At 40.3% G+C, this 21972-nt stretch overlaps 1 protein-coding gene and 1 long non-coding RNA gene across 3 annotated transcripts in view; one reads left to right on the top strand and one right to left on the bottom strand.

Annotated features, from left to right (window-relative positions):
- LOC310908484 overlaps nt 1–21972 on the top strand; it is a 311975-nt gene that overhangs the window by 170304 nt on the left and 119699 nt on the right. The window lies entirely within an intron of this gene.
- RFX4 (regulatory factor X4) overlaps nt 1–21972 on the bottom strand; it is a gene marked incomplete at both ends in the record, with an annotated part of 91590 nt that overhangs the window by 12884 nt on the left and 56734 nt on the right. For both annotated transcript variants that reach the window (XM_083859101.1, XM_083859100.1), the window contains 5 exons: nt 10714–10875; nt 12140–12259; nt 16851–16964; nt 18415–18513; nt 21719–21863. In XM_083859101.1, the coding sequence (XP_083715227.1) occupies nt 10714–10875; nt 12140–12259; nt 16851–16964; nt 18415–18513; nt 21719–21863 (640 nt within the window). The remainder of the gene's footprint in view (nt 1–10713; nt 10876–12139; nt 12260–16850; nt 16965–18414; nt 18514–21718; nt 21864–21972) is intronic.

Raw genomic sequence — 21972 nt, 5'->3', positions numbered from 1 at the left:
TCCTCAGGGGTGCCATGTCTTGAGACAATCATAGAAAAACAACCAAACACACAATGATCATGGAAAGTGCACTGACCAAAATGAACAGATCAGTCGTATCTGAAGCATAAATATCAACACATATAGATCATTTGAAGGATGAAAGGATCCAGAAGAATGAAATATATCTGGAATGGCTCACACTGTGGACTTCCAGTGTGGTGTTGAAATAATTTTTCTGAAAAAAACAAAGCACTGGAATAGGACTTAGAAATGGAAGAACACCAGTGCTAAGATTTCTCAGACATGAGACTCCAAACCCTGAGGTCTCTCTCACATGGAGAGGGCTGCTGGCCTGCTCAGCTCTGAGGCCTGGACTGAGACAGGAAATGTGATCAGAACAATGAAGGATTAGAAAAAAATGAGTGTTATACAAATAAATGTCTTGAATCCTTTTGCAGTTTGTACCTGTTCCGCCCAACTAGGTGCCAGCCCCTGTAGTGGCAACACTACAAAGATCCCCAAATTATGGAAAGTAGATAGACAGAAATAGCCTAGTAATTTCCTTCCTGCAAATAATGTTTCTTTCTTTTTTTTAGTGGCAGCAAAGACTGGACTTAATTTATTTTTGTCATGTAGAGCATTTGTGGAAAGAGCAAAGCAAAGAAGTGGGTTTTCCATTTTGCTTAGAAGGTGCTGAGTTTTTTAATCATCCTGATCCTTTCCAGGCAGGAACTCCAGTTTCATGAGCTAGCTGCTGAGAAACTTTGTCCTTTGCACACACCCCTTTCACTCAGGAGGCTGACAGATCTATTGTTCCAGTATAACATAGCTCTTGCTGGAGGTCATGACCATACTGGCTGAGATTACCCTGCAAACAAGGATCAGAACACTGAATTTAACCCAATAAGAACACTGGTTTGGTGGGCTCTGGGCACTCTCGACTCTTTTTCTTCAGCTAAAAGGAATTGCAGGAGGTGACTCAGTTTTTTCAGTATGGATTCTAGGACTTCTGTAGCATGAAAGAGCTTAATTCAGAGGGGGAAGTGATTGTACTCCCAGGTCTGTGTCCACTCCATGGCTTTGGGAAATGAAAAGCTTATTTCAAATGTCCATAATTTTCTTTAGGTGTGTGTGATTCTATTTGGCAAAATCAAGCAAATAATTTTTTTTTTTTTTTTTTTTTTTTTTTTTTGTGGGAAATGCTTAGTTCTGCAACTGAGTGAAGGCATTCTGAGCTTTTCAAGGTAAGTCCAACTTGAAATACTTCAGCAGGGTGTGATATGGTGCTCTTACAATAGAAATCCTTGGATGTGGTATGGCTAAGAATATTTGTAATAGGTCTGTTTTCACATGCCTGCATTTTATGCCAGTGACTCTTGAATTTTCTGTCTTCATCTCTTCCTGATGCAGAGGACCACTGAGACCCCCAGGACCCCAAGAAGAAAAGCTCGCTCCTGTTGCCATGGACAAATAAACATCCATAGTTTCTTGAGTTGGGAAAATGTTTAAAGAAACCTGCCTTTACTAAAAAATACAGTTTAGGTGGAAGGGACCAGAAGTACTTATACCGTTACCAAATAGGTTCATTTGAAAACAAAAGAGTTATGAAAATATCAACAACTTGTCTGCAGAATATTTTAATGAAACATTTCAATTTCAAAAGGTCAACATATTTTCCCAGTGTTATCTTCCAAAAGAAAATTTGCGACTTTCTTTCAAAACACGCCTAAATGCAAAAGGCAAAAAAAAAAAGAGAAAAGAAAGGACAACAAAGAGGGTGAAAAACCCCAAATATTTATTTTTTGGTAACATTATTGTTTGAGGTTTTTTTCCCCCCACATTTTCACTTCACTATCAAACAAAAGCTTTACCTTGACCTGATTTTATTTTTTCCAACAAAATTGGCCATTGATCCAAAAAAAATCTCATGACCTTCCTAGCTCTAATAAGAAGCAGTAATAACAGAACCAAAAGATCCTTTGCATTTTATCAAATATAGTGATTTCGCTGGCCTCAGACATTGTGACAATCTCCTTTTCTTTTTTTGAAAAGTAGTGGGGATCTTATCATAGTCTGATGAAAATTACTGAGTCCAGGACAGCAAGTTGTTTCATGTGCTCCCTGTGGGAAGTCTAATTCCTTGGATGAGAGATGCCACTCCTGGTATTCAAATCTAACTGGCAGCCACTTCAGTTCAACTTTAAAATAAATGGTTGGAGGGTTACAAGCTTTGTGCTTGTCCAGATGTCACAGAAACAAATGTAGAAAGTAGGTCTTGCACTGGCAGAGCTGTGAATATCTTTGTTTAATTCTCCTAACCAAGAATTGTCTGAGGTACTACAGGACAGTACCTCACACAGCTGCTCGAGGGAATGAATACTCCCTTTCTTTTGCAGGGTATGGTTTAGAAACAAAAGTATGTTTGGTTTTACTCTGGGTTTGCAGAATGACAGAAAGCAGTGCAAATATTTTTTCCAGAATGTTCTGGGGAACCTACAGTTGCCTCACATCTCTTTGCCTTTGAGGAAGGGATGCTATTATTTTCAGTGACCTAATTACAAAGACAGGGAGGAAGGATGGAAGATGGCAACAGATTTGCAGACTGTGTGTAAGTATGTGTGAGGTCAACCAGGATACTGCCAGTGTTGTGGTGGAATGAGTTAAGTGTGAAAGGTTTTCATAGTTTGCTTTCTAACGCCTGCCTAGGTCCCAGTCCTTCATGATTAATTTCCTCAGCTAGTTTCAGGATTGAACTCCAAGAGATTAAGTGTCTTTTAGATATGACTGAACTCAACTGAACTGCTTTTTTGAAATAAGCAAAAACAATAGTGATTGAGCAACGATATGGTCTGCTTTGTGTTCTGAACATGGAGGGTTTGATTAAAATAGGGAAATTAATTTATTATCACTCTTTTTTCTTTTCTTAAAAAAAAAAAAAAAAAAAAAAGTGATTTTGAGGATACTAACCAAGAGGCCATCTGATCTGTAGGGGAGCCAAATATAAATGGAACTGCTATTAGTCCTACAACAGCCCTGTTGTCATTGATGCCAACATGTACACCAGTGGAAAAAAAAACCCAGAAGATGCTTCACAATGCTGCATTTTATATCTGCTTTAGGCTGGAGCAAATGACCACCAAGACACAGTAAACACTCCCAGCACTGTGCATGATGTCTGATAGGCAGCAATACTGTCAACCAGCAGTCAGAAATCCAGAGTCAGACCCCCATTCTGTCCCCACCCAGCAAACAGATCACTTTACCTATAAAGCTTCAGACAAACACAAGCCCTTCCATTTGAAGGGAAGAATTGCCTTTTGAAATTTAAGCCTTTGAATTTTGCACTCTGCAGCTATGAGAATTAAACTGTTGAGCAAGAGCTGATTTTCTCAAATACTCATAGGAGTTCAGGAGCTGAAGCTTTAGGAAAAGAACCAAAAATGTGTTCTACTCATACACACAAATATGAGTGGTGCCAGATCTGCACCAGTATTCCAAGAACTTTAATACTGAGCCCAGACTTGGAAGAACAGTGACTTTTTTGCTGACCTGAAGACTTATTTAATGCATAAATTTCTTAAAACTGAACAAACTTCGTAGTTTACTAGGATATTAGTAGCTAACAATTTAGAGTTCATTTTGGGTTGTCTAAAAATGATTGCATTGGCAAACGAGTAAGCAGAACTCTAAGAGAGACTTTAAGAGAGAAAAGCATAGTCAGCCATATACCTATCACTTTTATTACAATATTGTTGCAGTTTGATGTAGTTAGCAAAATCACACGGAAGATCACGCGATGTACGAGGAGAATAGGGTCCTCCTCCTTTCCATGCTGCTGCCCCGTAACCCTGCTGTCTATCCCCTTCCGAGAGTCACGTGGGTGCACCGAGGTTACTTAAGCAGGTGCCCGTGGGAAATAAATCGCATTCCACCGTTCATCATATTGGTGTCACGCGTGGTTTGTCCGGCCAGTTTGTAAGTTCGCCGTGGCCCCCGATTTACCAGGTCGCCAGCCTCACACCAGAGGCAACAAGTGGTGCCGAAACCCGGGAACGCGCCCCCCCGACACGCGGGGCATGTGCGCTCCGGGTGACGGGTGACACGCTGGTAACGGGAGGCGACCAGGGCGCTAAGGACGACCCTGGTGGAGGGGGACGCTCTTCAGTACCGCTGGCATGGAAATGCTTAGCAAGGTAATTTCAGAAATTTGTGAACAGTGGGGAATTAAGTGTAAAGCAAAAGATTTTGATGCTGCGGTTAAGCGGCTTTTAACTCTGGGAGCGATTGATCGCCCCGTTGATATTTTGCATTCAGAATGCTGGGAGAGGTGTACTAATGCACTTGCGAGAGACGTTATAATCTCTGCCACCAGCAAAAATCTTAAAAGCTGGGGCAAAGTGATGAAAGCGCTGCAGAAAGCGCTGGAGGAGCAGGAGACGTGGGCCGCGGCTCAAAAATGGCTGAGGTTAACTCCCAGGCTGGGCATCGGAGCAGCCACACAGACTGCATTTGAAAATGATCGGGCTGCGGCTCAAAAATATCTGAGGTTAACTCCCAGGCTGGGCATCGGAGCAGCCACACAGACTGCGTTTGAAAATGATCGCGCTGAGAAAGAACGGGGGCTTGAAACCGATAACCTTTCACAGTCCGTGCTCGGGAGTCCTGGCACGAAGAGCGGGCGGGCGCTTGAAACTAACACGCGATCGCGATCCACATCTCCGGTCCTAAAGTCCCAGTCCGCAGTCGATTCTAATCTATCGGAGAGCCCCCCGAGCCCCGGGGAGAACGTTGTGGATGCAAATTTAAGGCAAATAGACTTAAGGCCACCTCCATATGCACCACAACATGGCACTGAGGCTGAAGAAGAAGGGCGGAGCTCCGTGAAATTTCGCGCCACAGACACGTGCGGTTGTGACTACAAAGGGGGAGGTGCGGTCCGCGGAGGGGAGGAGAAGTCAGAGCCCAATCGGAGAACGGGTTCCCCAGCCATTCCTTTTAAGGCAGAAATGCCTCTGGAAAGGAGGCGGAGCAGGAGGAGTGGCACACTCGCCCACCAGAAACCCAGAGGGCGGAGTCAGAGCAAAAAGCACAGGAGACAGGAAGTCTCTGACCAGTCCACTTCCTCTCACTTGGAGGAGGAGGAGGTCAAGCAGGTCTCAAAGCCGGTCCGAGAAGGGTGGTACAGGGGACGTGAATACAAGGGACAAGGAAGTGAATACAAGGGACAGGGACGTGAATACAAGGGACAGGGAAGTGAATATAAGGGACAAGGAAGTGAATACAAGGGACAGGGAATTGAATACAAGGGACAGTGTCACACCAGTGGGGAGTCTAGTGATGATACAGATTCTAGTACAGACACAGAGGACACACCAGCAATTTTCTTTAAACACACAGGCTTGCCCATGAGGCATGCACATAGAAAAAAGACTAAGTTCATGCCCCTGACAGACTGGGGAAAGATACAAACAGCACTTGCAGACCTGCCAGAGGCTGCAGCACGAATATTTCCCGTGAAAAGACTAGATAACAATTTGCCTTTGAGTGTCTTTCCACAGGTTGTCCACTACAGGTTGCCAGTCAAACTTCCGGCTTTGTTCTTGTGTATCAGTTTTGCGCTGCCATCAGTTCACCTAGGCGCGGATAATCATCCCTACCAGCCAAGCATCTGGACCTTCAGGAACTTTATCACCAGCGATGTGATAGGTCAGTCCGAAACCAACTCACCCGTGTGGATGGTGCGTCTGACAGACATCTTTACGAGAGACCGATCCGGTAAGGCAAGAGTTATTGAAGAAGGGACATACTGGTGTCCAAGTATCAACCCCGGAAAGAGCTATTGCACTCAATCAGGTTACTGGTTTTGTAGGTATTGGGGTTGTGAAACCATAGTAACAGGTAACCGGTGGAAACCTCCAAGGGAGGATGAGTTCCTAAAAGTAACAAGTTGGCCTCATGGCTGTATATCAAAAAGTACATACCAAGGTAAATCCCCAGGAAATTGCTCTCACCTCACAGTCACAGTACTGCTACCCCAAGACCCAACATGGGCGATAAGCAGATTGTGGTCAGTGTACAGGCATGAAGACGACGCAATACGCCTGGCCCCTGACCGTGGCACAGTTATACAGATCATCAGAACTCATCCACCCACACGATACATTGCAGTAGGGCCCAACGAGCTGATAACCTCACAAAAAGAGAAAACACTCATTGCAACAGCAGAGCCCGATTCAGTACCAGCCAGTCCCAGACCCGAAGTAGCCTCGCAGGGTCTGTTCGATCGAATGCTATACGCTGCATTTGCGTCACTAAACTACTCACAACTTAACCTGACCAAGTCATGCTGGTTGTGCTATGACGCCAAACCACCCTTTTACGAAGGAATAGGTGTCAGCACAATGTTTGAATATTCTAAAAGAGCCAATCCCAAACAATGTAAGTGGGACACTTCCGGCAAGGGAATTACTCTGGGAATGATCTCAGGGTACGGACTGTGCATTGGCAGCAGATCCCTAGCCACTCAAAATAAACAGCACTGTAACACCTCGATCACCCTAGACCAACAACAGTCATGGGCCATTCCAGCACCAGGGACTGTGTGGGCTTGTCATACCACAGGTATCACCCCATGTGTCTCCATCAGGCAGTTTGATGCAACTAACGATTTCTGTGTTCAAGTCGTTGTCATCCCTAGGATCCTGTACCACACAGATGACGAGGTAATGCTCCACTTCGAAGCACGCTATCGCGAAAAGAGAGAACTGGTAACAGCTGTCAGTTTAGCAGTACTTTTAACTCTAGGTGGAACAGGAGCAGCTACAGGCATCTCTTCGCTGGTCACACAGAAACAGAATTTGTTGAAGCTCCAGCGAGCAATTGATGAAGACCTCCTTGAGATTCACAAAAACATTTTAAAACTGGAAGAATCTCTGTTCTCTTTGTCGGAGATGGTGCTGCAGAACCGACGAGGTTTGGACCTGTTGCTGATGCAACAGGGAGGACTTTGCGCTGCATTGAACGAGGAATGCTGCACATATGTTAACCATTCAGGTCCGATCAGGCAATCCATGGCAGAACTTAAAGAAAGACTTATACGCCGTGGCCAAGAGTTCCAGCAGCGAAACTGGTTCGATTCCCTGTTCAGCCAACATCCTTGGATTGCCCCCGTTGTCTCCACCTTGATCGGACCAGTGGTTACCATATTGCTTGCCCTCGTGTTCGGCCCTTGTTTGCTTAACAAAATAACCCAATTTGTTAAAGCTCGCTTAAGCAGAATTGACATTATGCTTTTAGAGCAAAGACAGCTAGCTTGAAAAGACAACAACGTCAGCATTTATTGGCTAACAAGTTTAACTTGCTCGCACATTCTACTAACAAGTTGTTCCAGTTCTTTGTTGTTGTTATGTTTATGCAGTTTGTATAAGTTGAAAGTTTTATTGGTCATAGAGAGGGGGGAAATGTAGTTAGCAAAATCGCACGGAAGATCACGCGATGTACGAGGAGAATAGGGTCCTCCTCCTTTCCATGCTGCTGCCCCGTAACCCTGCTGTCTATGCCCTTCCGAGAGTCACACGGGTGCACCGAGGTTACTTAAGCAGGTGCCCGTGGGAAATAAATCGCATTCCACCGTTCATCATATTGGTGTCACACGTGGTTTGTCCGGCCAGTTTGTAAGTTCACCGTGGCCCCCGATTTACCAGGTCGCCAGCCTCACACCAGAGCAACAGTTTGAACAATCATTAATCTGGCCTTTGTGATTTAGAAAGGATAGAGGCTAATTAGCCTTTTAACTGTCTAGTAACCTAACAAAAAGTTTTAAATAAAATGTTACTGGTGCCATGACAGATGCCAGAGTGTGTGTCCTGGGTTGCAGTATAGGATGTACACAAAGTATTTATTCTATCACCATCTTCATGAACTGTTGAAACCAGGTGGGCTAGTGTTTTCCCAAGCCCCCTGCCTCTTCTGCTAATGGCCTTTGGAGTGTCTTCTGCTAATGGCCCATTAACACCTTTGGGGTGTCTTCTGCTAATGACTTTTGGGGTGTCTTCTGCTAATGGCCCATGAGTCACAGGTAACTCCCTCCAGGAGTTATCTCTGTTAATGGGCCATCAAGGACCCATTTCACACTTCTCATGCTATTGTGAGATGCTCTGCCCACGGGGAGGAGCCAAGCATTCTCACCTGGATATAAGCTGGTATGTGGGACAGTGCAAGCAGCACTTACCTACTGGATTCCCAGAGGAGCAGGGCTGCCAGAGCTTTCTACAGGATCACTGCTTCAGGAAGAGCACCTCACCTGGACTGCTTCCACCATCCTGCTCAGGTTGTATTCTGACTCTGTCAGTGATCCTTCGTGTTATTGCATTTATTTTATTTTACTTTTACCTTTTTACCATTCTTCTTATTAAATTATATCTCTGACTTGAAGCCTCTCATTCGTTTTGCTTTCAAACCACAACAGTGTGATACATAGGATTTACCTTTCTTTTGCTTAGTATCATGTCATTGCAACAGTTTAATTTGCTGGTTTTGTACCAACCACTGACTGAAGGCAAAAAAGGTTAAAATACAAGTTTAATAGTTAACTTTTATTGATAATGTCACAAGCAAGAAAGAGTCAATGATGCCCTAAACTGGAGAACTGAGACCTAATGGTGACCAGTGTAACTAGTTCTCAAGATCTGTAAAGCATTTGTAGAATTTTAGATTTACCTCATAAAAGACACATAAGAAAATCGATAGTGTGATCTTTCCAGAAAAGAAGTTCCTGCTTCAAAATATTTTATGTAATACCACAGATCTGTATGTAAAGTAGTTTGAGCGTGTGTAATACATCTTCAGCACTCCTATTTTAAAGTGTAGCAATTTCCTTTAGCTGACAACACAGTTGTTATTTTGTGTTGCTTTATGTGAATAAACACTGCATTCCACAGTGTAATGGTTGGCAAGCTAAAAAGCAAACTAAAACTAGTCCATCTACATGATGAACATGGGAAACAGAGGTATTACTAATTGCTCAAATCAGGAAAAAAGAAATAGCCACATATTCATATTTAATGTTAACCTGAGCATTACTTGCCTTGATAAATTTGCCTTGTGTAGGACAAAAATGGTTTTCACACACTGAAAAGTGAGACTGCACCAGAGCAGACCATAAGAGTAAAATCCAATTCAACCAAACCAAAGCCTTTAAAACAACATAAAAATGAAAAGCTGAGAAAAAAAGAACTAAAATATTTAGAAATAGCTTTCTTGCCTAAAAAGTTATAGTATGGGAACAATCGTGGTCTTTCAGTACCTGAGGGGGAAGATGGAAACGGACATCTTACAAGGACCTGTAGTGACAGGAGAAGGGCAAATGGCTTTTGGTTAACTGTTATGTGACAGTCACATGGAGTTACTGTATCTGCAGCCCAAATACAAGTCTCTCAGACCTCCATTCCAGTCAATGGCCCTGGAGAACACACAGTTCCCTTCTTTTCAGTCCTTTATTTCTGCATACAGCCCTGCATCATACTAAGTTCTGGTTCTGGCATCATAACCATCCCATAATGCCTACAGGTCAAGTTCCACACAACATCAATGTTTCAACAAGAGTCAAAGATCCTCCCCACCTCCACTGTCACCTAGATTGAAGCCATGTGGTAGCCTACCCTGTCTAGGAATCATCTGTCTCTTGTGTAACTGTCCCGAGGGATAATAACTTCCTATTTCCCTCCTAACTCTTGTTTTGCCTCCAACAGTGAAAAATCTTAAGTTGTGATGTAGGGAGAAATATTTTTAAATCGCTTTCCAGCACAACATGCATTGTGCTTCCCTGTGGTGCCTTTGAAACATGAAAAACATTTTTCAGAAAGATTTATTAGTTCTTTAGCCACTGCCAAATTCTCTAGTGTGGTAAATCATCACTTTATGACATTCTTTCAAGAAGATTTTTGTAACTTTTCTAGTACATCACAAAAGTGATAGTTTCCACATTCTGATTGTACATCCTATTCAATGAGGAGCAGCAAAGCTGAAATGTCTTCTAAAAGTCACTCACATTTCTGTCTTTCTTTCCATGAATTAAGAGAACTCTGCCTTTTGATCATACAGACAGATGGTCCTGTCCACATTCAAAAGATAATGAGCTTTGCTCTAGAACACAGAGAATGTTGGCCATTTATGCAGCCCTAACAAGGAGCTAGTTTTATGCTTATTGTTTTCTGTCAATCTTACCCACAAGTTTAAGTGCAGACTTTTTAAATTTGTGGGCCCACCAAAATACAACAACCTTATCAGTTTCTGTAATAGAGTATAACACTGAAAATAGGCTTCAAACATGTAATTCCTAATCTCTAACATTGATGAAAGTTATCCGCAATGTGTAAAAGATTCCCAACAGAAACTTGCACAGCTATTTAAACATATTTGGGTGTTAAATATGTTGAAAGATACCAATCCCCCACTTTACCAGCTAGGAATTCCTGAACCACTAGTTATCTGGGATTTTGCAAACCTCACTAAACTTGAAATACTTGACACACTTCCTTCAGGCATATAAAACATCCAAACATCAGATCTTTGTCCTGGTAGACTGTATATCATGTGTGGATACAGTAAGAACAGATTTCTGGCTTGGAAAGCCTTCTCATATCTTGCAAGCCAGTACATCATGTTCTGAGGCTCAATTTTAGGAGATCAAGTGCAAAAGCCACCTCCAAGCAGATTTATCTGCCAACCTACCTGTAGTAGCTGTTATGCCACCATACTCTGTGGACTGGTTGTTGATGGGTGAAGGGGCAGAGGGCACTTCCACAGAGGTGGCAGATTTAGCTGGGGAGAACGGCGCTGGGGAGAGAGTTGGAGCAGCTGGTTCACTCAGAATAATTTCTTCTGGTATTTCTGCTGCAGAATGAGAGAAAAACCATCAAACACAGCTAAAGGTAGAGTCAAGGAACACCGAGAAACTTTAAAAAAATAATGTAAGCAGTTAGGTTTTGTACAGTGTACTTCAAGAAATACAGAGCAGAAACCACAAATCTTTGAAAGAAGTACTATAGCATTCACCATTACAACCTTCAGTGTACCTGCAGAAGACCTCTTAAAAGAAAGTGCTATTTTCCCTGTTGCATAGGCAGGAAACTGGTGCATGGACAGCTTGTGTAATACTCCTATAATGTACTATTACGTTTCTAAAATTAGAAGTCCAGTCTGAGTTAGGCATTCCTACACCTTCTAGGAAGAAACAGGCGTCTCCAGGAGCATTCCTGTGTCTCTGGGCCATGGTATTCTTTCTTTATTGACTAAAAAAGGAGGATATTCTGGATAGCTTTAGCTGCTAAAGGTATGTGAAAAATATGCAAGAATAAGCAACTTGTTCATCAAAAATCCAAGAGGCTATGGCAGGACAATGAATTAAATTCAAGTCTTTCACTATACAGAAGACACTAAGAACCCTAATCACTGAAATGGTTTTCTTCCCATAAATCTACAGGATGACAAATTAAGCCACAGCTAAAATGGAGAATGAAACTTTCAAAGGTGACAGAGACGTTTAATTTGCCAAAATTAATGGGAGATGCAAGTAAGAAAGGTAAGTGAGGACCTCTCATTACAAGGGGTTGCCCGGAATAGAAAAACTAAAGGCAATCTCTGCTTGCTTCCTTTCTGGCAAGGCAGTGTGGAGTGGAGCAGGACTCAGTATCTCCTTCTGTACAGGCACTCAGAACATAAGTGTACCAGAAACAACAGCTTTGCTATTTGTCTTTTCTCATTCCTGCCATCTCTTCCTCTTATTTAGACTGGTAGAAATCCACTGATATCAGTGAAATCATTAACACCTAGACCACTGAAATTCAATGGTGGCTTAGAAAGATTAACTGAGATAAAAGGTTCAGTAAAAAAATTCCTTACTGAAACACCAAGTGAGTGTTTAGGAATGGGGTTTCAGACATCCAGAGTGACATTGTGAAGCAGGCAGTTCTCTTTCAGAATGTATTAACAGGGATGCCTCCCAAGTGTTTTATTTCACATCATGATGGAAGTGAAAACTACTTTGCTCCCAGATAAACCTCGGCAGGTTAGATGAGGATAAAGATATGTCCTTATATAAAAAATAGAGAAACCAGTGGAACAAAACAATAACTAATGAATAAAAGAACAGACTCACCTGTGCTTCCTTCTCCCTTCATTGCCCTCATTAACTCATTAGCTTTCTCCTGACAATGGAGTGATTCTAGCAGGTACAATACATAGTCATCGAACATCAAGTGAATAAGGTGAAAAGACCCTGGCAATAAAATGAACAAACAAAAAAGCCATTGATTGTCTCAATACACTCATTAAACCAATTATTATGGTACTCAGCACAAATAGCCCTGAATAAAACTGCCTCCATGTACTGAAATATTGCTCTTACTCTAGATAAGAGAGGTCAAAGTAAAAATAGGGGGTAGCAAACTGTTCATTCTTGGATTTATATGGGGTTCTACAACCAGTTGTGGTTTAGGGTGCAAGAAGACTACCTAGCTGGGAGCTAGAACTTGAAGGTTTCTTCTTCTCCTATATTAGCACAGAATGTCAGTTTTGACAATTGCACTACACTAGAATTATTTCCTATTGTCTAAAGGATGTATCATTTTCTGTCAGAAGTAGAATCTCAAATTGGTGTCTTTGTGACATGTCCTGGTATGAATTTTCTGAACTACCTGCACAGAAAGGAAGTGAGTTGTTTCCCATAATTTATAAAGAATACATATCAGGGATGGTGAAGAAATGTTTGCCCTAGATCACAAATTACAAGAAAAAAAAAACAACAAAACACATGTAAGAAGAGACCACAGATGCATTTGGCGGGGCGTGGGGGAAAGTAAGAAGAGCAAAACATCAGAGCTGAGACATTGTGCCATGCCCTCCTGAAAGGACTAACACCCATCTGCAGGGGAACACTGACATGTATCAAGGTGGATTTTGTTCAATTTATGCAATAGACTCCTTGACATCAAGTACCTGTAATAGCTCCAGACAGGACTTTATCATACCATGGGTTTGGTTTTTTAAAGCTCCTTTGTTCATTTAGACTTGCACAGAGTATTTAACAGATGTTCATTTAAATCACTAAGTAAGTCTGACAAGTACAAGTATAGTGAGGTTAAAATAACAGCTCATCCAGCAGCTAGCTTAAATCAGAGAAAAGTCATCATCTGAGACAGAAACAACTACTGCCAGACAACCCCCCCAAAAAAATTAACTCATGTAAAGGTATTCCTTTGGAAATTCCTTTATTGCATTTGAGGAGAAATACTTTCATGGGCAAAAGATCAAACAAGTTTCAAATTCAATTAAATTTCATACAGATTGGTTTCTTCAAACCAGTTATCTTGAGATATTAGCTTTTACCACAATGAAGCATAACTACCCCTACTCCAACTTCTGTACTCAAACATGCTGCTGTAGGGCAAAAGTGGTTTGAAAGACCCAATACCCTTATTCAATTCTAGCTGGCAGTTCAGCTTTCAGAGTGACTCTGAGCACATTCTTTTTCTTTGTGACCCCGATGGTCTTTGTGTTTCATTCTCTCCCTCCATGCCTGCATGGTTTTGTTGTCACTGATATGAGCTGGGCACATACACTCTGGGAGGTGAACGTGAGCCTCTGTGCTCTTGGGCAAGGCAGCACAGAAACAAGACACAAGCAGACTGCAACACCTTTGCTGTGAGGAGGAAATCTCTGGCTGCTGGTGAACCCAAAGCATCCAGTTCTCCATTTATTTCATGTGACTTAGCAGATCAAAATGGTAACAGGTTTACTCAGACTTTCCAGGGTAAAAGTGGGGATCTTCATTTAACTACTGCAGAGAACTTGTTTTTAAAAATCCATTGGGCTCAAAGTCTTGCTAAATAAAGTCCTATTTGATTTAGCAGTGCAATAAAGACAGCAGACACAGCTGAGCATCTTGTTAGGTGACCTGGGATTTCCCCAGTGGAAACCTAGATTTTCAAGAATCTCCACAAAATACTGACTCTTCTCCTGACTACAGTTTTTCAGTGGGAAGTTTCTATTTACCCTAGTGCAGTTACTACTGATAAGTAACTTCAAGGTAAGAAAAACAAGCCAAAATGCTGGCAAAACTTCATGTAGTGGTATAAAGCTCAGGGTATTTACTATTTTTTTATCAAACTCCTTACTCAGCATTCGTTAATAAAAAAGGCAAGTTGCTTGTCGTTTCATAAAAATATTTGGAAGTGCAAACTCTAAACACTGTAATGCTAGCAAGGAAACAAGAAGAACCCAAGATCTGCTATTTTAAAAAATGTCTTTGTTTTTGGGGGTCTAACACTTCATTTTGAAGACTTGGGGTTTGCAATACTGAATGCAGCATTTAAAAACACTCCAGTGCCCTTGTCACTCTTTTGAATTTCTCTCTTCCTCTCCAATTATTTCTCCCACTGTCTATTTTTAAGCTCTGCATAGAGTTTTTGAGCCCAGAATTTGCGTGAAAAACACCCAATAAACAAGGATTTGCTACTGAATGCAATGAATGCAATATTTTTATATTTTTAAATAAGTCAAATGAAATGTAAGCTACAGAGTGAAACTGATATCAGGGCATGCATTTCAGCCTCACAGCGAATGGCTATTCAGCACAATGAACCATAATTTATTCTGTGTTTGCAGCCTACTGTTTCTCGCATGAAACTGTTGGGTTCTTTAAAGTCTATATTTAAGTGCAGAAATGGATCCAGTTGTAGGCAGCAAATCAATCACTTCTTTAGGAAAAGGTAAGAAGTCATTCAAGAGACTGTAGTTACAACACTAAATAGCATTTGGCTCTAATTTTCAGGGGTTAACAGAAATCATGGCAATGCCCAGCTAAGGCACAGTAAGTATCAGCATCTATTAAGAGATACAGAACTATGTGTAAGTAAAAAACAGTGAGATTTCCAAATCTGGAGAAAATAAGGGAGTTTCTATTACTAATTAGTTACTTTATACACTGGGTGCATAACCCAAATATTGCCACTAACTGTGCCTTTGATATGCATAAGCAGGAAAGAGGGAGGCAGGGAGGGAGGCAGGCAGAGAGAAAAAGAGAGAGGGAGAGAGAGCAGCTCTTTTTTTCTGCCAGAGATTGTTTTAACCTGCATGTCACCATGCTTAAAAGCTTTTCAGATCAAATCTTTGTGCCGGTCATTCCAGTGCCAGGTATTACAACCTCCTTCAATCAGATCTGGAATAATCTGTTTCAAAAGTAAAAATCTACTGTCCCGTACATAGTAAAAATCCCATCATCTAACACATTATTTTCACTTTTAAAAAATTACACTGTGTGCATCTGAGTCTACATATTGTTTGAGGTGGAAAAAAAAATTAAAAATTGGCCCACTGAAACAGTTCCCAGTGCAGTAAAAATACAAAACTTTTTATCTAAGTTAAGAACAAAGGTATATATATGTAAATATTTAGAACAGTAAATCAGTCTTTGTTTCTCTCCATAGAACTCACCTAATGGATATATAATTCTGAAAAGCTAGAAAGAACTGTATAAAATAAATGCAGAAAAGTTTCTGCCATCTAGCTCTGAGCTTTTTACATCCAGGGGTTATTCTTTTGGAACTTGCTCAACTCTAATTCATGAACAATATGTCAAATGGCGTTGCAGCGAAAGAATAGCATCATTAATGTAGATTATTATAAATTTGTGTCCTATGGCGAAATAAAATTTATGACACTTGGGTAGGGACAACCCAGGCTGCTGCCTGATAGGATAAGGATATGGTTTTGATACTCAAAACTACAGGGCTCCTCCTGCCTCCACTAGCATTGCTCCTGAGCAGGCTTGTGTTTTTTGCTGAAAATTGTAATCACCTTCGGGAAACTCACTGTCCTGATGTCATTAACACCTGTTTGGAAAACTCTTTTACAATGGAAATGAAAGTAGTTTCAGATTAAAATATAAACATGTTATATAAATAACTATTATATGTATTATAAATATATTTTTAAAAATGAAAATATTATATTATATCTCACTGATAGTATCCAAATTTATGCTATTAGATGGTTATAAAAGCATAAAGGACATCAAAGCTCAACCTGCAGAAAACCTTGCAGTTATTCAATGCAATACCTGTATAAAACCATTCTTTACTGAGCTTTCTAGAAACATATTCAGACAAATGTGCATTTATTAAAAGCATCCCCCATGAAAAGTCTGGTCCCAAGTGACTGAATGTTCATACTCACTGCACACCAGTCGAGTCATTCTTGCTTTTAACTGATTTTAATCTGAACTTCTTGTATCTGAGGACAAAGTCCCCTTTCAAACAGTGTGGAAAAGCAACATGATTTTTCATTTAAAAAGTAAAAAATTTTTTTCATCCTGACTGACTTCTTAAGAAATGGAAGAGACTTTCTCCAGGTTATAGGAACACACTCACTTTGCAAAGACCAGTTTTAAATACTATGTCCTTTAAGAGGAGAGCTGGCAAAGTGTTTCACTGGAGAGCTTTTAAACCACTTCAGCACAAAGTCATCTCTCTTGGCTCAACTCATGGCCAGAGCGGTTTGGGTAAGCAGGCTCACTTTGTACTGAAATGCATTAGGTAATGCTCCTGTAATGGACTCCTTCAGCTGCCCTGAGCTGCAACTCCTAAATGCAAACAGAAGGAAGTAGCAATGTTTTCATCTCCCTTGGCTGCATCTTGCAGACAGACATCTGCCTGAGTGTTATTTCCAAATGTCAATAGCCCCAACCTATTTTTTAACAGAGCACTGGACATGTGAAAACTGGTTATTTTTTCACTTAAAATGTCCATTACAAGCTAGGACACAGATTTTCTTGACCGTGGCATGCAATTATTACAACAAAATCCAAATACCAAAGCTGGGTGCACTGTGCAAAGTCATGTCCCGAATCACTCGAGTGCCAAAACAGGACCACATCAGGAGAAACTGCTGAGCTACTTTCTTCAAAAAGCCTTGTCTCTTGGCAGCTACCTGCAAGAAGACAGATGTGTCTGACATGGAGAAACTTTTTATTTCTACCAGCAACACAGCTGAATGATGCATATATCCACCTTCTCTTTTTATACTGAAAAACTACTTACTGCCATCTTCACATTAAACTATACACTACAAATTAGAAAACTTAAAATGGCCTTAGACAGAAAACCACGTTATAACCATGGGCCACCTTCAGAAAGAGGAAACTATAAGGTATTATTCAAGACTGGATCTCCTTCATACATGATAAAAAGACTGCAAAAAAATTGCTCTGATCTTCACCTTAGTCTAATTACTAACGTGTTCCTTCTTGCTTCCTAATCAAGAAATCAGTTTATAATCAATAATGTTTGATCTATACTGCAAATTTGTATTACAATTTCAAATGAGGATTAATACGGAATATAAAGTTTTTTGTTCCTTCCAGTTTTTATTTTTGTAAATTCACTTAGTCATTTTACTACGAAAAATACTTTCCAAAAAGCACACTTTAGTCATTAAAAAGTCATTTATTCTTCAAAAATGCATTTATTATAGCCACGTGTGAGTCAGAGGATTAGATTCACTCAATCGGCTATTAAAATTCATGTCAAGTTGTTCATTAAAATTAAAGGCTCTGGCCTGAATTTCAAATTGCATTCCACTGGCTAAAAGAGAAGTTCCCCAAAACAATCAAAGTATTTCAAGTAATCTGGAGAATTATCTGTTTTCTATATGGCTATCTCGCAGCAGAGAGAGAGGTAGCATATTTTGGTTTGTTTTGGTTTTACTTCTGAGCTCTAACAACTAGAATGCGGAGGAGAAATTCCAGCAGAACCTCCTAATACAAAAAAGTAACAGAAGTTAAAATAGTCATGTATTTTCATAATCAATGTAAAATTATGGTGATGCTGGATCGCTTTTGAAAATGCATTTTAAAGCTTTGTTAGTAGGTTTCTGCATTCACTTAAAATAAAACACAAGTCCTTAGTATTCCATATCAGCTCAAAAGGAATGTAAATTGTGTCCTTGACTGAATGGTAATGTAGACTTTCATCCTTACATTTGACTGTATATAAATGAATTAGCTAGCATAAATATCCTTTTCATTAAAATCTTAAAAGGCCAGATTATGTTTTTGTTTGCACTATACTATTAGGATGACTCGGAATTCATCTCTCCATATCCCCAAAATATTGATTTGATTGGAAAGCTCAACTTTGTTCATTTTTGAATACCGTCTTTTGGAATAAAATAAAAAGAGCAGAATAAAGCAAAATCCTGAATGCAAGCAGTTCTCCATGAAAACTGGTGAGATTTGGCCCACTACTGCTTTAGTCCTGCTCATTACCAACTCCATTTTTTTTGTTGTTGTTGTTGTAGCAATTGCTTTTATTTTTTCTAAAAATGTATTATCTGAATAGAGCTCATAATGCACGTCAGTGACTCAGTCCTCTTTACCAACCTTTACAACGCATCTGTCCACCATGGAATCCAGCCACTCGATGTACGACTCAATGGGGGACTGCTCCTCCAAAAGGTGATCAAACTCCTGATACACTGGCACACAAAACAAACAAACAAAGAAGCCCACTTTAGAACCTGGATTCTGTTTCAAACAAAAGAAAAACAGATCACAAAAGGCTACCAAAAGAATCACGAGTTTACTGTGGTTTTTTAGAGTAGATTGCTTAACTGAAACAAATGCATCTTTCTTGGTGCTGACCCAAAAAGTTTGTTGGGTCTCTTATTTTGTTTCTACTGAAAGTGATGCAGTCATTTGAAGTGTTATTTTAATGTGAACCAATCAGAACCTATTTTTTAAAATTAGTGTTTTTATTTAAGTTGCCTGGTGTGCCCTGAAGTGAAATGCTTATGGTGTTCTCTATGATGAGTGAGAAACTAGGCCTTGACCCCGGTGATGAAAAAATGTCATGCATGAAATTGATTTAGAAATGCATAAAGAATCTTCTAGGCACCAAGTGAATGAGTATTGTTGATAGGGCAGTCATCTGTATAATGCTTTAGTTTCAAAAACATGATTTAACTGCTGCAAATCATCTATTTGCAATGCCAGGCACACACACACAAACAATGTCCATAAACTTCTCCTTTTTTAAAACAAATTGCTATCAGTGCAGAAATACTCTACTTATTATCAACAAGAGTTGCAAAAAGGAACCTGTATATTTTTTGATATTTTCCAAGTACACATGTTAATATTTTAGTAAAAATAGTTAAAACAAGTCTTTCAACTGCAGCTCTTAAAACTTCAAGTCTCGTTTATATACGAGAACCAATGGCTGGAAGACAAAGAATCACATGCTTTGACACCTCAACAAACTATTCTTCAACTTAGCTAAGATAAAAGGCCTAGTAGGTCAAGAAGAGAGATACTTTCTACCTGCTGTGTTACAGGATGATTCTAATTCCATTTATAACTAATTATAAATAACAGGAGGAATTTCTCTCCATAGGAAAGATAGTGAAGGGGGTGGAGGAGGCAAAGCAGAGAGACGATAGCAAGGGAAATGAGCCAGAGAGGCTATCCAAAAATAATGCAAAGAACAGCCTCCCTGATTCTGTTAGATCAGGAGGATGAGCAGGAATGCATTTGCTAAACACCTGACTACAACTTTGTTTAACTGGGAGTTGGAAGGGAAATGATGTTTGGGCCACTCTTATCTTCTTTCATTCTTTTATTGAATGGGCAACTTCCCTTTATTCAGAGCAGGATCACAGAGAAATCTAAATGTTGTCTCCTTACCTGAGTATTTGGCTGGACAAAAACTGCCTGATACAACAGATGAAGTAATTCATATGCTGTGCAAAGAGGGGAGCAAGAGCAGAAAAACAAATCAGTTGCCTGCTTTGCTGCTGGAGCAATGCAACTGTGTACAACGACCTATTTGAGAAAATTAGATGTTTAGCCTTTAGTGATTGTTAAAAATACCTCAACACGATCTGAGAATGAGGGAATAAAGCAGAAATCATGTCAGAGATAGGTAGTGCAGCAGAACAGGGAAGAGGCTCTCTTACACCCAGTGATTTTTCTGTTTCTCTCTAAGTTTGTTTATAGGCTTATAAACTTGGTTTTTTTCTCTAGTTATAGTAGAATTGTGGAATTGTACTTCTTTGATTATTAGTAGCAAGAGTATGAAAACAGGCCTTTAATCGATGCCATATAAGTTATACGAGTCAGAGTGAAAAAATCTTTGGTCAAGTAGAATAAATATCAAAGACTGGAAAAATCTAGGTTCTAGAATATTCTCTGTACATATCTGAACACTTCATTGGCATCATATCTCATGAGCTATTAGCTTACCATTTCTGACTAGCTGCTTATTGGACTATATAGGCCTAAAATATGGAAAAACTTGCACAAATCCAACAGCATTCAGGAAAAATCTGTTTGATTTTATCACATTAATAGCACATACACAAGAAGATTCCTTAAATATTAAGGATGTTCTGGATGGCAGCCAAAAATGTTGCTGCTACTAGGGAGTATATCTTTGAAAACTCTCTTTTTTGACCAATGGTGGGATGTTGGATAGGTCTTGAAAACATAACAGATGACAGAAGGATTCATTCAGCCTCTGGACTTCAATGTCACTGTATGCTACCCCCTTTGCTGCCATGCCGAGTTCCTATCTCCTCAAAAGGGAAGAGGGCCATGAAATGAATCAAGGGTTAAGAAAGAGGAAAGAATACCAAGAACCTCTCCTTGGAAAACAGAGGTAGCAGAGAATGCAAGGCCCATCCCTGAACTGAGCAGAAGAATTCAAGTGTTAACACAGTGGGATGACTGCCAAAGTCAACCTTGTAGAGTCTAGGGTACATATGAAGGTGCTTGTCTTCCCAGCCACTCCCTGAGTTACCTCACTAGCAAACCTACCCTTGCTGGGCTCCCACAAGTGGTCTCCTAGATTGTGCCCTGTCCAAGCAGATTCTGGGTAAAAGATGACTGGTCCTCCTCAGGAGAGAGATGACAATACAACAGGTGGATTCACAGGAAGTAAGGTTATGTGACAGATGTTAAGGACAAAGCTCTGTTGCCTCAGAACAACAAAACTCAGTGTACTTCGGGTTACACTTGCACTTATAACTATGCAATACTTGCTGGTTGAGGGAAGGGATATTTTGCATTTGCAAAAAATCTTTAATTGTATTTGTCAGTATCTCCAAAGTCACTTTCGAGTCCATACCTTTCACTATACTAGATAGAAGGTAAATTAGCCAATGAGCTTGTCAGACATGGGACTTCTACTTAGTCATAAAAGTTCAGGGTAAAAGCTTGTCCCATCCAATGCTCTTGGTCATGAAAGTACTGTGTAAAAAGGACCTTTTAATAAACAAGTTTAAAAGGGACTCAAATATACAGCAACTTAAGTGTCACACACATTCAAAAGACAATTCTCCTGCAATTCTACAGCAGGAAAGACTGGACTTTCACACATCCAATGGTTAACTCAGATTTAGTTTGCTCAGGTTCGTGAAAAAAATACTCCTAAATTTGGGTGCAAGTTTTGTGCCATTGGCTGTTCTGGGTACAAGAAAGGAAGGCATCAAGGAACGGTGCCCAGATCTGTGCCCCAAACATAAGACCTTGACAAGGCTTTGCCTGACATTTGGTAAATGTCTCTATATTCATCTTAAGCCTCCAAGCCAGCCCATGGCTGCAAAACCAGGGCTACTTTCTCTGAGCTTGGTTTGCAGCAGGAAGCCAAGTTCACCTGGCTTTATTTGAAGATTCTGCTCTTACATTGTATGATGAGCTTTCTGTGTTCCTCCCGTGAGTCCTCCATAGTATAGAGGGTTTGTTTGGTAATGCTATTCAGATCCACATTCCTCCAGTCCTCCAGCATTTGAAATGTGATGTCTGCACTGTGGATCACTGTTCTTGATGCCTGTAATCCAATCCAATCTATTCATTAGTTCATGCTTTATTAGGTTAAAAAATAGGCTTTATCCCCTTTTATGCTTCCTTAGCTGGCCTCAACTAAGTTGATTCTACTC

The sequence above is a fragment of the Zosterops lateralis genome (assembly GCF_965231275.1).
Source record: "Zosterops lateralis genome assembly, chromosome: 4".
Lineage (NCBI taxonomy): Eukaryota > Metazoa > Chordata > Aves > Passeriformes > Zosteropidae > Zosterops > Zosterops lateralis.
Note: the sequence above shows the minus strand (reverse complement) of the source record. Positions and strands in the feature narration are given on the sequence as shown.